The 16,995-nt window shown below is 36.3% G+C and overlaps 1 protein-coding gene across 2 annotated transcripts; it reads right to left on the bottom strand.

Annotated features, from left to right (window-relative positions):
* Window positions 1–4,838: 4,838 nt before the first annotated feature.
* Window positions 4,839–16,995, bottom strand: LOC138698727 (uncharacterized). Of its 2 annotated transcripts, XM_069824941.1 has the most exons (5): window positions 16,741–16,995; window positions 14,055–14,219; window positions 10,128–10,286; window positions 8,386–8,562; window positions 4,839–5,499 (listed from the first exon to the last, which is right to left on the bottom strand). In XM_069824941.1, exons 1-4 carry the CDS (start codon window positions 16,804–16,806, stop codon window positions 8,410–8,412), a joined length of 543 nt encoding a protein of 180 aa, XP_069681042.1. In that variant the 5' UTR covers window positions 16,807–16,995; the 3' UTR covers window positions 4,839–5,499; window positions 8,386–8,409. The 2 variants fall into 2 exon arrangements, with proteins under 2 accessions (XP_069681042.1, XP_069681041.1); XM_069824940.1 differs by lacking the exon at window positions 4,839–5,499 and having other exon boundaries at window positions 5,568–8,562; window positions 16,741–16,993.

Genomic DNA, 16,995 nt, shown 5'->3' with positions numbered 1-16,995 from the left:
AACTAAATGGTACCCATTTAGTAGTGCAAGGTTTATGTCACAGAGTGTGCTCAATGACGAGCTGTATCTGAGAGGATAAAAAGAATGGAGGTAGCAATCCAAGCAAATATGCTTGAAATCCGTGCGGCAACTTCTACGCCCCATAATCCTCCCCGAAATACTGCCAAATATTAATTTGCTATGACAAGCTTCTGCGGAAGTTATACTAAAAGTCAGGTTATGAAACGACTAAACCGGAAGCAATGTTCTGTTGCTCTCTTCCTAGCTCTGTTGCCACATAGTGGCGCGAGATTCAAAGCGGTTTTTTAGTAGGTTATTTTACAACGCTGTATCAACATCTTAGGTTATTTAGCGTCTGAATGAGATGGTGATACTGCCGGTGAAATGAGTCCGGGGTCCAGCACCGAAAGTTACCCAGCATTTGCTCATGTTGGGTTGAGGGAAAACCCCGGAAAAAACCATTAACCAGGTAACTTGCCCCGACCGGGAATCGAACCCGGGCCACCTGGTTTCGCGGCCAGACGTGCTAACCGTTACTCCACAGGTGTGGTTCAAAGCGTATTCAGCATTTGTCACCGATATGTTTAAAATAACACTATCAACAATATATATTATATTGTAGACTATTATAGATATATTAATTTATCCTACAGAATTTATCTATAATATTGACACTTAATCAGCTAGCAGTTCATGATAACTGCGGATTCCCGGCCAACAAGTCACTCAGCTGAGTGCGCTCCTAGTATAACGGCAGTTGACATTGGATACACGTCAACATATATATATATATATATATATATATATATGCCTAACTTGGAGTCAGGCCACAAAGATAAACATCGGAGGAAAGTTCGATCTGGTGCTGTAGATTAATTTCGGCGTAGCTCAGTGGTCAGAGCACTTGGTACCTAGAACCATGGACCCAGGTTCGATCCCTGCCGCCGGAGCGAATTTTTCTCTAAAATATTAAGCATAATAATACTGTTCACTACTATGTATAAAGTAGGCCTGTCGTGTTGTGTATATAAATGATTATCTTCAGGAAACAAGACCAGTAAACAGAAGTATGCTGAAATGCTTCTCTCTCTCTACTGTAGAAGCTGGGATCTCCACTATGCCATTGGAAGCTGATACTGAAAATGAAATTCAGGTTCTGTCAAAGAAGAATAAGGAATTTAAGGAAAGAATTAATTGATGAACTAGTGGACTTACTCGTGTTAAATATGTAATATTTGTCCGGCTTACAGCTGTTTCAGTGCTTCATGCACCATCATCAGAGCCTACTAGATCGCAGCGTCATCTCGAACTTCTCTGCCTTAGGAGGGTGTGTTTTATTGTTGGAAGGTGTTGAAGTGTGGAGTCGAATAGTGTGTGTGTACTGAAATTGATCTGTGTGTTGAGGATTTGATCGGGGTGTGTTTTAGTGTGTTTGTATATTTCGTATTGTTCTACACTAAAACACACCCCGATCAAATCCTCAACACACAGATCAATTTCAGTACACACACACTGTTCGACTCCACACTTCAACACCTTCCAACAATAAAACACACCCTCCTAACAGGCAGGGAAGTTCGAGATGACGCAGCGATCTAGTAGGCTCTGATGATGGTGCATGAAGCACTGAAACAGCTGTAAGCCGAACAAATATTGCATATTTAACACGAGTAAGTCCACTAGTTCATCAATTAATTATATTCAAGTGTTAAAAGTGGTGTACGCAAGATTCAAAATGGATTAAGGAAAGAATTGTTTTGTCTACAAAAGATAAGATTAAGACATTTACAACAGTGTAAACAGCGAGTGGTGAAATGAGTGGAGGATTTGAAAGATGTGCTGGAAACTGTGAAACAGAAAATCTTGTTTGAATATGAGTTTTATCACATTCAGTTGCACAGATTTTTGTATCTCTTCTCAAGAAACTTATCAAATATTAATGGTGAGAAGAAAAAGAAGCAGTGTGATGAAAATCTTAAAGTGTTTAACACAGGTAACAATTTTCTTTCCCCTAAAGCATACAATCTTGTGAAAGAAAATTTTGACATTCTCGGACCCTATACAAATGGTAGGTACAGTACTGCAGTTGATTGTGCAGATAAATGAGACATTCATTTGCTCTGCATAATATAAATAAAATGTTAATATTACTAATAATTGTGTTTATTATCTTATAGCTATAGTTCGACCCTTAGAAATCATCCAATTTCGTAATAAAATTTAACAGTAGTTCCAACCAAGAACCAACAATTTAATAATACTAAAAATAGTTTACATAATTTTGTGGTACAAAACATAGATTAGTGAAGGTGAACTTCAGTTTGTTTTATTTGAGAAGTTAAATTTTGATTGTTACTCCATTACCATGAAAGGAAAGAGATTTATGTTGCACAAAACTGCAATCAGTGTATTTGACAGATGTGTTATTCATACTGGGCTGGGTTGTATCTTTTTTTTATTGGGTTATTTTACAACGCTGTATCAACATCTAGGTTATTTAGCGTCTGAATGATATGAAGGTGATAATGCCGGTGAAATGAGTCCGGGGTCCAACACCGAAAGTTACCCAGCATTTGCTCGCATTGGGTTGAGGGAAAACCCCGGAAAAAACCTCAACCAGATAACTTGCCGCGACCGGGAATCGAACCTGGGCCACCTGGTTTCACGGCCAGACGCGCTGACCGTTACTCCACAGGTGTGGACTGGGTTGTATCAAGTTGGCAGCGTGTGCATTGGTGTTGGCTTCAGCTGTCTAAAGTTGTGTGCGGATGGGCTGCTGTATTCTATTAATAATAACAACAAATACGCACAATGTGCATAGTTGACGAGAGGCTCGTGAAAGATAATCTTGGCTGTCTGCGCATGCACGGACTTGATTAATAAAAATCTAAACTAACCAGACCTAATCTTTGTATATGCAAGATGTGTAACCGGAGCATGAAGGGAACCTTTCGATTTGATCTGGAATGTATACACGAAAATAAATCCGTAAGGCTCACGCTGGCACTGCATGAGAGGTTCGCATATGCAGCACAGCAAAACTGTTCCTGATGCGAGCACCTCCTTCCACCATTAGTTAAAAAAATCTTTTTAAATGTAGTCATTGTGTAAATTAACTTTGAAGTGTTTATTGTTGCTTAAATGATAAGTAAATTATAAGTATTAATAAAACACCGTACCGAGCATCAGATCAACTGGGCCGACAGTCTCGATTCTCGGAACACAGCTAGCTGAGTAGGAGTAGGAGGGACGAGTAAGGTGCATGCCAACAATGCACACTTACTTATTTTTTTTAATCTGTAATGTACTGATTTTAATAAGCAATCTCCTTTCTCTTAAATTTTATAATGAGGACATTAACAAAATTTTTCTAATGGTATTGAGAGATTCATTATCCATTTTATACAATCACTTGTATAATACTATGTAATTTTTTTTTTACTTCATTTCATTACTCTTCAATGTATTTTCATCTCATGTTTCTCCGAAATCAAATTGTACATTATTTTTAAATTTATCATTGTTCCGTATTCTCTCCGCAATCATATTGTATTTTTAATTTAACCTGTGCTTTGTATTCTGGATCCTAGTGGTCAGCCGTAGATTTCGGCCAGATGTCCCAAATTGTGGAATTTGTGTGTAAATATATACCGGTAGTGAATAATAGTAATAGTAATAATAGTAGTAGTAATAATAATAATAATAATAATAATAATAATAATATAACAACACAAAATTTCTTGGTAGCCTATATGGCTAGATGAACAGAAACTAGGGAAAAAATTAAGTAAAATTTGCTTGCTTTGCGATTATTAATAAGAGCGTCATCTATTGAATTCACACGCTCATTGTACTCTGCATATTTTCACTCTATTCTAATATGTGATATAATCTTTCGGGGTAATTCGCCTAATGTAATCAAAATTTTTAAACTACAAAAGAGAGGAATTAGAGCCATAGTTCAAATATCTCAAACTACCAGCTGCAGGCCATTCTTCAAAGAAATTACATATCTTACCATTACCTGTATTTATATTTATGAAACCTTAAATTTGATCAAATATAATTTGCATAGCTTTCCTACAAATTCAGACATACATCAGCACAATACAAGAAATAAAGATAATATTTTTATTGAAAGTTTTAACACAACTCTATATAAAAGTAACTAGTTTCATTCATGCTGGTCTTCTTATGTATAATAGCCTACAAAATTATCTTAAAGAAATATCAGCACATCAAAAATTTAAGAAAGCTCTTTACAGAATTTTAATAAAAAAACTCCTTTTACAGTATGAACGAATTTATTGAAAATTGCCATAACTCATTAGAAAAAGAATGCCTTACTTCAAAAATTTTACTTTCTCTTTTCCAAATCCTGACTTCGAAAAGTGACATCTTCTCATGAAGGATGCGTTGGTCGAAATTGACTCCAAACTGTTAAATGAAATGTGATTTATCTTGTAAAGTGTTACGTCTGTTCTTGTGGTTGTTATTTGTTAATGTTGAAATGACTTATATGTTGTATTTTAATTATGTTGTATCTTAGTAATTATGTGTTACTTTTGACATGCCCTATGCCATGTACCAGTATGTGATCAGTTGGATGCAATAAATGTATATTAATAATAATAATAATAATAATAATAATAATAATAACAAACACGATACATTATTGGATGGGCTCAGGCAACATGGGCCCAAATAATTTGGCGCCACTGACCTATTGGTTATAATTTTATCAGTTTTAGTTTCATTAAAACTGTTAGATACAAGATTTATTGGGCATTGGGCACACATCACTTAATATTATGCATGGAATTTAGAAATACCACAACTTACTGCATTAAAAATGTATTTCCTCAAGTATACAGACTATAATAAAAACATAATTTTCTTAAATAACATATATTATACATATTTGACAATCTGATTCATATTAGATTTTGCCAATTTTACACAGAATAACAAAAATACACATTATATATAATATGAATACATGGATTCAGAAGAAATGTTCCATAATAACATAAATTTCAACAATATATAAAATAAATTATAAAATTACGCCATCCCTTGTAAATTAGTAATTTGCAAACAAAATTATAAATAAATCGACAAAAAACATTAATAACATATATTGATATACAATAAATTGTTGTTTTTATATGGAAGTAATTCCATACAAATGGTTTCTGAAAATTGCCACAACGTAATCAATCAATCAATCAATCACTCAATCAGTCAGTCAGTCAATCGATCGATCGATCAATCAATCATCAATCAATCAATCTTCTTAATGTATCCAGCTGTTTGCTGACAACATAAAGTCCACTGTAGTCTTTTCAGTTCTTGTTTTTCATGAGGAATGAGGGGTACTCTGATTGGTATGTAATAACTGTGACGACTATTTGATCCTGCAGTTCTTTTCTATTTTGTATTTATTTCTCCATTTAGCAAGCAATTTTGAAATTGTCCGCCTAGAACTGAATTAGAGACCTGTAACAGAAATTTTTTGGATGTTGTAATTCTCTAAAAAATAGGATATGGTGGGCTCATATGTGGACTTCTTTTTTTTTTTTGTCAAATTCTTGAGGTTGCCAAATGCTGGTTTCAAAGCGGACGTTTGGATCAATGATCTCAGCTTCGCATTTAGATCTATTGATGGGATAATGTCGATGCGTTTTGTACTCAGCCATGGACTTTAACACCCAGAGCAGCAGCAAGTAACGATCTAATGATGTGTCGTTTAATTCTTAGAAGCTCGACTTGAGGACTACGGGCAACATTTCATATGCACTGCAGTGCTGAAGCGACAGTGCCTTGCAACCACAGTATCAGCCAGATAAACTGTAAGTTATGCATTAAAATGTCCTGCCTTGCAACCACAGTATCAGCCAGATAAACTGTAAGTTATGCATTAAAATGTCCTGCCTTGCAACCACAGTATCAGCCAGATAAACTGTAAGTTATGCATTAAAATGTCCTGCCTTGCAACCACAGTATCAGCCAGATAAACTGTAAGTTATGCATTAAAATGTCCTGCCTTGCAACCACAGTATCAGCCAGATAAACTGTAAGTTATGCATTAAAATGTCCTGCCTTGCAACCACAGTATCAGCCAGATAAACTGTAAGTTATGCATTAAAATGTCCTGCCTTGCAACCACAGTATCAGCCAGATAAACTGTAAGTTTATCACTCATTTTCTCAAAACTTTATTTTTCTAAACTGTTTAAATCAAATCCATCCACAATTTTTTTTAGATAATTGCATGAAAGTTACAATGTTAGCTGAAATTCCTTCTTTTTATATGGTTTTCGTCCATTCTAATCACATGACCAGCCTATTGCAGCCCTTGAATCTTAATAAATGTTGTAATCTTAATTTCTTTATACATATTATAAATTTCTTCATTATATCTGTTTCTCCATCTATTCCCATCTAATTTTGGCCCAAAAATCCAATATTGAGCTAGGGATTATTAATATGAATATTACCAGTGCTGTCATGGTAATTTTTTTCTTGGCCATACGCCCCACCCCTTGTTTTTTCCCTTGAAAAGTATTTTACTCTCCTCTATCTCTCCGATTGTCATTCAATGATTTTTGTAATATTAAAGAAGTAAAGAAATTGTTTTGCTTTACATTTTAATTGTACAACAAGATTGATTTAAAGAATACACCATGTAGCCCCACCATAGATGCACACTTGTCTCGATAAATCTTAGAGTATGTATTTGCGCACTTATTGTTTTTCAACCATTATTTTATATAATTCTGCATTTCAGTGCTGCAGAGGTGGACAATTTTTGTTTATGAACATCAAACAAAATACATTAGAAACAGCAAGAGATGATCTAAGAACTGTACAGATCTCCGTGTACAAAACTTAGGCACCATACATACAAAATTTCCTTTTCCCCATACGATTAATTAAAAAATTGTGGATTCCCATACAATGTATGGCCCCATATAGCCTCCATGACAGCACTGAATATTACCTTTAAAGAAGAAAAAAATTACCAGAAATATTAAAAATCGTGGGAGTAATTTTTTAAAGAGCAATTTGGTACAAATAGCAAAATAAAAATTTTGAAAATTCACAATTCTGAAAGCTATTTATTTAGCTTTTTTTAGATTGAAGATAAATTTTCAGATATTATGTATATAAAATTTCATGAAAATAGGGCTTCAGGATATGGAAGAATGAAATATAAAATAAACAAATTTTTAATGATGGAAAGAGTTAACATGTTTCCATCTGATTTTCTTACTAACATTTTGTCAGACATACTCGTACCTTTAGTTCTACAACAAGTGAGCACTGCCACGTCTCGCAACTCATCTCTGATTCTTTGTTTCCGGTACACTCTGGATGTCAAGTAGACCCACAGACAGAATTAGGTCTAGGTTGCCACTCAATGCTTCATTAAGGAAGTCAGTCATCCTCTTCCAAAGTGTGCTGAGGCACCATCTTGTTTGTACCAGACTTCTTCCTCGAGCAGAAAACAAATCTTGGGGAACTGGAGTGATACTGTTTTGCAGCAGGTATGGATACAGATCAATAATAATTCAGAATTTAAGAAAAATGGCCCAATTATGTTAGTGCTAATCAAACCTGCCCACACATTAATTTTTTGTGGATTTTGCGTATGCTGTTGCGTGGAGACCAATATGGCGATTCTCTGCATTTGTAAGACAAGAAGACAAGTGGCCTCATCTGAAAATGTGATCCGGATTTTGGTTTGTCATCTCCATTAAAGTTTCACAAAATTCACTTCTCGGTATAGGTGCCATTTCACTGACTCTGTGACCAGTTAATAACATATCAAGGGCATTTTCTTCACTCATAACAGATTTTTTTCACCTGGGATTTGTCTTGTTCCTCATGTCGTTGAACTTCTTTACAATTTCTGGCACCGTGGACTGTGTTATGCATCTCTCTTGGTGTCATCATTAGCATTCCCTTTCATGGGGTCCGCATGACTAGTTTGTAAGGCAAAATTATGAAACTCATTATTGTCAATTTTTTTGGCAGTACAATTCATGACCTTCTGTAATCTCTAAACAATTTACAATTTAATATTCATATTGATTTACATTCTCGAATAAGTCAAAATCAATAGCAGTTAAATAAGTTTTTACAGTAGGCTACTAAAACTGATCACAGAAAAATAAGATTAAGCTTCCATATAGAGAATTGTAAGCAGATTTAAAAAAATATCAATAGAGTAGCCCACAATTTAGGAAGAATGTGCTTTGCAGCTGTATTCCTGAGGAAATCGAGTTTCTAAATTATATGCCGAATTTTAAATGACATAATATCCTTATAATATATTTTCAATAAAAATTGAAACTGAAAAGTTATAAGCTATATTGCGTACTTTCTTCACTCCGAAAGACAGACATCAGGAAAGTCGGAAAGTAGTTTTGTAGCAGCCAAGATCCTCCTTGCCATGCTCCAAGTGAACACGTGTTCTGACGTCGCCATCTAGGAGGGCCAACATCTTAGAGACCTGCTTCGGCAGCTTGACAGTCTTCTCCAGAACCACTTCTGTACCCTGCATGGCAGTTATCACAAAATATCCGTTACCCTTCGGTCATATTACTCTGATACAGTAGTTTAATAACTCTCAATACATACTAAATTACATTCATTACTGACTATATGTGACAGGGAATTGTCCAGATGACTTAGCTATAGAAGACGAAGCAACTGTATTAGAAGATGAAAAAGCATTTTCTATTTTAAGGGAATAAGTTGAACTAGCGCTTAGGGAAATTAAGAATGGGAAAGCAGCAGGAGTTGATGGAATCCCCACTGAATTAGTGAAATGCTTGGTGAAGACAAGAAGGAAATTCTGTCATTATACAACGAAATATATGAGAAAGACGAATAGTCTAAAGATTTCACGGAGACAGTGTTTCTTCCAACACTGAAGAAAAATAATGCCAAGAAATGTAACGAGTTCAGGACTATCAGCCTGATATCACATCCAGTGAAGATTTTCCTGCGAATACAATCAGCATTTATATTCTAAGATGAAAGGACAGCTGGAAGAAGAGCAGTTTGGCTTCAGAAAGGGAAAAGGTACGAGAGATGCAACTGGACTGCTAGAGAAGAATAAAGAAGTGCGTGTAGTATTTGTGGACTTAGAAAAGACTTTTGACAGAGTAGATTGGAATAAACTGATGGGGATCCTGAAGAAAATAGGTGTGGACTGGAAAGAGAGAAGGCTGTTCAGTAATCTTTATATGAAACAACGAGTCAAAGTCAAGATAGGAGAAGAAATGTCAGAAGGAAGTGAAATAGGGAGAGGAGTACGTCAAGGAGGCCCTTTATCACCTACCCTGTTCAACGTGTACTTGAAGAATTGTTTTCAGAACATGAAAGGTGTGATAATAGGAGGAAGAAGAATAAAGTGCATAAGATTTGCCGATGATATGGCCTTGCTAGCAGAAGATGAGATGATACTAAGGCACACATGCCAGAAATGAAACACTGAATGTGCAGTATTTACACGCAAGATCGCCGGTTTGTGCAGATTGCGTCATTCACGTGTTGCTCTTGTCAGTTTTTACCTGGAGGAGTGTACAAGAATTTATTCTGCGCTTCTAGTATTGGATTAAACTGGCGTTTGGACATTATGTAAGAACACTAAGCAGAAGGAAAAGGACACAGTCATTATCAATGTCTAGGCCTAAACTTCAGAACAACGGTCCTTGTACAGTAAAAAAAAAGCTGGGCCAATAATTCACGATTCACACCACATACCTATTTTCTCTCGATCCAGTTTGGTTTCTTTCACTGCATGCGGGTTTTCAATGACCAAATTTTGGTATTTTGAGAATTAGTGTAACAGGACAGTTATAACCATCATCTCTTCAACACTATGATGCCGAATCATTCACAGTAACGAATATGCTTCTCGTGGTTGTTCAACCTTGTCACAACACACTTACATACTGGAAGAGCCAGGGTACAAGTTTCTTGTCCTTAGCAGAGCATACCGACTAGCCTGTGGGATTGGACTATGCAGCTATTTGATAGAACCCTTTCCTACTTCAGGCCAGCTATTGCACAAGAGGAAGATAATCATAGGCTACGATAACACAGAGAGATCACCTCGGGAATGGGGCAGCGGCACGGCAGCTGCAGCTTCTGCATTTCCGCAGGACACTCTTCGTCTTCTGGCACCCCAAACTTGCACATATCTTTGATGGTGCCCTTCCGTAGTGTTATGTACTTCCCAAACAATCCCTTGTGCTCCAGTTTGTAGATGGCCTGAAGCACACAAGGTTATTATTATTGCTGAACACAGGGTTGCCAGATTTTAACAAAAAATAAGAAAGATTGCGAACTTCCCTGGGACTTAGTAGCATGAAACTTATTGTTTATTAAAGTGTAAGGTCATTATCATTCCTAACTCTATTCTAGACATTTAACATTATAAAATACATTTGTCCACACCTGTGGAGCAACGGTCAGCATGTCTGGCCAGGAAACCAGGTGACCCGGGTTCGAATCCCGGTCAGGGCAAGTTACCTGCTTGAGGGTTTTTTCCGGGGTTTTCCCTCAACCCAATACGAGCAAATGCTGTGTAACTTTCGGTGCTGAACCCCGGACTCATTTCACCGGCATTATCACCTTCATTTCATTCAGACACTAAATAACCTCAGATGTTGATACAGCATCGTAAAATAACCCATTAAAATAAAATAAATAAATAAAATACATTTACGGAACCTGTTTGTTAGGCCTACAAAGATATCTGTAGTTTAAATGCAATAAAACATTATTTACTCATATTTAACAGATGATTTGGCAGCCTGAAGTAATTTTTGTATTATTTTTTTTCTCAAAGACAAATTCTCTAAATGATGAATTGAAGTTGAGGAATACTTGTAGTTCAACTTCATCATGTCCACACAATACTTGGGCCTATTTTTACATCTGACCACTTAAATTTCTTTAAAGAGAACATTCTTACAACATAGACGTTACAGCCTGGTATAGGCCTAAACAACAGAAAACCAATTATGGTACCTTTGCAATATTTGGAACTTCTGTTACTTTCCAACATGCCAACTTCAGACAAGCCACTAGGTCTAGTTTTTTTCTTGTTTACAATTTATTTTAGAATAGTGCATTATAAAAATAAATCTCCGCATCTAGGCCTAATAAACGCCATGTTTTTGGGGAGTTATTTTATGACGCTTTATCAATTGCAATGGTTATCTAGCATCTGAGTGAAATGAAGGTGATATGCCAGCAAAAGGAGTCCAGGGTCAGCACCTTAAGTTACTCAGCAGTTGCACTTGATGGTTGAGGCAGAACCTGATTTACAGTTTCAGAGGCCTGGAGCATAATTTTCTTCATGAGGCCCCTTCAGAGTTCTCTCTGCAGAATATCCATACAGCCGACTACGTATGGAATATGATCAGTAAATTATTGCAATATCTTTCCTGCGGTGCACCAAGGCTTAGGCCAGAGTGTTGCCAAGTGATTTAACCAAGAACTTTTCTAGTTTTTGTCAGGAAATCTTTTCATATTTCTCAGTTTTCTTTCCTGAACATCAATAGACTGAAGGTTCGGAAATTTAAGTAAACCGAGTGTTTTGTGTTGCACTTAAAGAAGTTCGCTATCCAGAGTTCTTCCTTGTCCCGCCAAGTTCCCTGCTTTCTGTTCAGGTCTCGCTGCACGTCAGTGTCTTAATCAATAATCAGGAAATTAAAAAATAAATGTGAAGACTGCACAATAAATCAATATGACCAGAAAGAAATATATACATAAAGAAAAAAGTTGACTGTTTCCATTATGTTTTTTTAACCCTCATCTGGGTCCTGGCACTGTTATTTTTGTGAATAAAATGAAAGATATAATTTCTGCCTACTTCAAATTTCATGCCTTCATTAACTTTTGTGTTTTTTTATACTTAGGGAGAAGGACAACAATTTAGTAATTGACCACCTCTGTGGTGTATGGGTCAGCATGTTGGTCTCTTACGCAGAGGGCCCAGGCTCGATTCCTGGTCGGGTTGAATTTCCTGGTTGAGGTAAGGCAAATGCCAGGAAATTCGGGCCACAACATCCTTGAATATCACCGGCCTCGTTCATCACCGAAATCATATTCATAACAAATCAGTAATACATATACAGTCGCCATCTAGTTCACAACAATAGAACCAGCCTCAACAATAGAACACAGGCCTTCGGATTTCAACCAAAAGATTAACTCGCGATATGACCAGAGATGTTAAAGCGAGTATAAATAACAGCGAGGAAAAAAAAATAGTACTGAATACAAAATATGTTACAGAACATTATTACTTCTTTTCATGTCTTAACCAGGCATACAGGGTCTATTGGACCATAGAATATTTTATTGGTTTATATTACTTTGTAATGAGGTTTCAGTCTTTCGAGCTACTCAGTGCTAATCTGACAACAATGAAATGTTGGGAAATTATTTTGAAGTCTGAACAACAATGACAATTTTTAAATAGGGACCCCTTATAAGTCGTAATAAATATAAATAAGTAAATGTGCCTAGTCTGCGTGTGTTTTTGTAAAAATACAGATTTAACACACGCATGACTGTATGCTGGAAATAAGAAAACATATTATTTGCATAAATGTGTATTGGTTTTACAAAGGATGTAAGAAGAAAAACTATAGACCAGGGATGCATAACTGGGGAGAGAGGAATGGAAGTAGGGAAGAGTTTGTTTCCCAGGCCACAATCCTCCGCCTCCAATGACGTATCTATGATGTATGGCGAGCACACTGAATACATATCTCTTCTCCCCCTATCATGTTCAATGACGTGAGGGTTGAAGGGAAAGGATGAGTTACGTGTTCTAGCTTGTGACGTCTGCCACAATTGTAGCACAGTTTTGCACCCCTGCCACAGACTAAACATATTTTATCGAATGGAAAAAGTACTAAAATTATAACCGGTACATTATCATGAAGACTGTGGTTATTATTATTATTATTAAACAACTTTAAAATTGTGTACAACAAAACAATTTCGTTATATCAATGTCCATCTATGTTACAAAAAAAGTTACCACAGAAGAATTAAAAGAAAAAAATAATTCATAGATCAGTAGAAATGATTATATAACATAGAAATATGGAACCTACAATCACCTGAATAATAATAATAATAATAATAATAATAATAATAATAATAATAATAATAATAATAACAACAACAATGCTTAATGCTTAATGCTTACTTCAATATGGCTTTCAGAGAACCCGGAGGTTCATTGCCGCCCTCACATAAGCCCACCATTGGTCCCTATCCTGAGCAAGATTAATCCAGTCCCTACCATCATATCCTATCTCCCTCAAATTAATTTTAATATTATCTTCCCATCTATGTCTCGGCCTTCCAAAAGGTCTTTTTCCCTCCGGTCTCCCAACTAACTTTCTATATGCATTTCTTGGATCACCCATATGTGCTACATGCCCTGCCCATCTCAAATGTCTGGATTTAATGTTCCTAATTATGTCAGGTGAAGGATACAATGCGTGCAGTTCTGTGTTGTGTAACTTTCTCCATTCTCCTGTAACTTCATCCCACTTAGCCCCAAATATTTTCCTCAGCACCTTATTCTCGAACACCCTTAATCTCTGTACTTCTCTCAAAGTCAGAGTTCAAGTTTCACAACCAAACAGAACAACCGGTAATATAACTGTTTTATAAATTCTAACTTTAAGTTTGTTTGAAACCAGACTAGATGACAAAAGCTTCTCAACCGAATAATAACAGGCATTTCCCATAATATTTATTCTGCGTTTAATTTCCTCCCGAGTGTCATTTATATTTGTTACTGTTGCTTCAAGATATTTGAATTTTTCCACCTCTACGAAGGATAATAATAATAATAATAATAATAATAATAATAATAATAATAAGAAGAAGAAGAAGAATAGAAAAACCTATTTGGCTATAGTTCCTTTAAACGTAATGAGGTTCAATCTCCACGAACTGCTACAGATGCATTCCGAGTTGAGAGAAGTGCCTGATCGTTCTGCTCACCTTGACAGGTGACGTCATATTTGTGAGCGTCTTGCCCTTGACTGAGACGTCAAAGCCAGCATCATTCTGGGTGATGCTTAGCTTCTCCAGTTTCAGGGGGTCTGTGGATCGACCGCAGTTTTGAGTTTTCACATTTGTCACATGAACTCCGCCGCCACCAGAGCTCTGCAATCAGAAATCAGCCCCAAATAACACTGAACAGACAAGATGTACGACTGAAGAAACAAATGATGATATAATGGCTCCAGATCAGGGCTGTAATGCGGTGATGTGACAACAATGTTCGTTCAAAGTTGGTAACCATCTCCATGGTTTGCAGTCATATTACAATTAAACACTCTTCATGTGGTGACGAAGACGAATAGGGCACAACCAAGAACCAAGTTTCTTCCGGTTTCACAAGCAGATTTCAGAATTAACATGGTTTCCTTTTGGCATAATGTTCACAAGCAAGATCCTGTCAAGTTCTAGAAACCCTGATCTGGCATCGTTAGATTATTGCTCATTTGGTAAACTAAGACTGTGTATAAGGATGTGGCAGGCGTAGACGGTGTTCAGGGTAGAATCTCGCAGGATATATCAGTTTTTCTGGTCATCATCCTTTACCAAGGGTAGCTTACTCCATGACGGCAAAATAACTGAGCAGGTGATTTGCAAAACTGTCCTTTTTCACAAATTAAAAAAAAATAGTTTTCTTATGATTATGTTAGTGTTGGCACACATGCATCTAGAAACAGTGATATTTTGCTTCAAAAGCAACTCTTTGCTATAATGAAATTCGAGTGCTGCTGCAGTCCAGCAGCAGAACTTCTCTTTTCCATATTGTTATGATTGTGCTGTTCATGTATCAATGTGCAAAACTGCTCTTTTATTTCCCAACTAACATTGACTGAATTGTTATCATTATTAAAGATATAGAAATCACTTGTTTGTTCGAATGCCGCAGTGCGGATGGAAGACAAAGATATTCACGTGTGAAACTCTAGGGATGCAGGATATTCGGCGCTTTTATGCGAATTCGATCAAAGTGGATAAAGAATGTTGCATTTTGAAGTACACTCCTCACAGCGAACATCTCGAGCTAAAGCACCACCTAACTTACGTCAGGACTAAGCAAGAGCCTATGAATACAGGTCTGTGCTGAAACCTTAGCCTACTGTCTATTCCGGGAATATTAAAAAATATCGTGTCAAGAACTCAATGCAAGAACAATTTAAGCACTGGGCTTTTCCTCCTAAACAAAACAGGGATAGTGATAGATCCTGTAAAATTTTGAGACAAAGAGAAATGCAGTTAAAGAGTTCATTAAAAACTGTACTCGGCTGAAGCTCTATCATACTAGGGATCAAGCAAACATCTGTACCTTGATTGCGCCCTAAACACTAAAAAAACTCTAGTGAGTTTGTAACAAGTCCCATAATATTGAACGAGAAAAGCAGAAATAATACAACTTCTTCAGACATATTGTACTTTTAATTACAATTTCAATGTAAGTTTCAAAAATCCCAGAACTGATGCTTGTTCTACATGCCTCCAACTTCAAAATGAGACAAAGGTTGCAATGTAAGGAACTCAGGTTGGAAGCAAATTCGTTGAAAGAAGGTGAAAATGTCAATGAAGTAGGTAGAAAATATCTTAGTGTAAAGTTCTTAAATAGGTTCCATTGTTATTTACATGTTTTCTGTTTAACATTACTGAACTCAAAATAAATATAATTTCAAACTAATTTTTCTGTTTCAAAACTATCCTAATCCGACGAGTTTATTGTCAAAACTGTCCTTTTCCATTCGTTTGCTACAAAACTGTTCTTTTCCAAAATATAATTTCAAATAACTCTATAACTTTTAGGAGAGTATTTATGAAACTTCTGAAAACAACTCATTTCTTTGTAATTGTACACCAGAAGGAGGTCGCGTCATTAAACATTTATTTTTCTCGTGTTGCAAGGTTTGCATGTTTAGTGGAAAATCATCTATAATGGATTAGGGCAGTTTTGCAAGTCACCTGCTCAGTTTCACTTTAAACTGCTAGGTCGATGACGGGAATCGAAGTAGGTGCTCACTGAGGTGGTGGTTCAAGGTGACACGAATTTATTGAGGTAAACATCATACTTGGTTCCATAAGGCCGTACCTAAACATTACGGGGGCAGCAAAACTGTACGACATAAGGATATTTAAAATGTGGCGTATTATTAACTTGGATTTATATAATTGCTAAACAATCAGAGATCAACTACCTGAGAATTTCGGTAACATTTAATGTAATATTACGAGAGTACAACAAAATAAATTAATCTGTCAAAACAAAATGTTATGAGGAAACACCAAAAGTGATGCAGAGCAGCGAAATTTGGATCCCAAAGAAAACAGGAGCTGCACATATGAGATTTGTAAGCTTGCTATCAGTGGTTCACAAAGTCATGCCACCATGTTATTTATAAAGTGAAAATAGGAAACATGAAGTCAGAGCAAGACAATGAGTTCAACAATGAACAATGAACAGAAGATCCGCAGAAACCAAGGATACCAACAAGAATTATTGTGAATGTCAAATTTCAGGAGACCACGACGATGATGAAGACGCATTTCTTCAGCAGCCATTCATTTGGAAAATCACGTCATATGAATAACTTTATACTGAGCATTAAAGATAAAATTGTGGATACAACAACGAGTTAGTTCTTACCAAGATTTCCAGTGGATTCCAAGCAGAGCAGCACAAGAAACAGTTGGCAACGATGAAGACCCACATGTCTGTCTGGGTCGTACCCCATGCAGCTTGCTTTTATACCGAGGCTTATCAGCAACCTCGGCCTTGAGGAGTCTACCGTGTCAGAAATTAGAGCAGTGATATTTTCCCAGGGGAAAACATAAATTTTCAGAGTTCAAATGATTGTAACTTGCGAAGTAAAATTAACCATTTGAAAATAAAGTAATTAAC

This window comes from Periplaneta americana, chromosome 4 (genome assembly GCF_040183065.1).
Source record: "Periplaneta americana isolate PAMFEO1 chromosome 4, P.americana_PAMFEO1_priV1, whole genome shotgun sequence".
NCBI classification, from domain to species: Eukaryota; Metazoa; Arthropoda; class Insecta; order Blattodea; family Blattidae; genus Periplaneta; species Periplaneta americana.
Note: the sequence above shows the minus strand (reverse complement) of the source record. Positions and strands in the feature narration are given on the sequence as shown.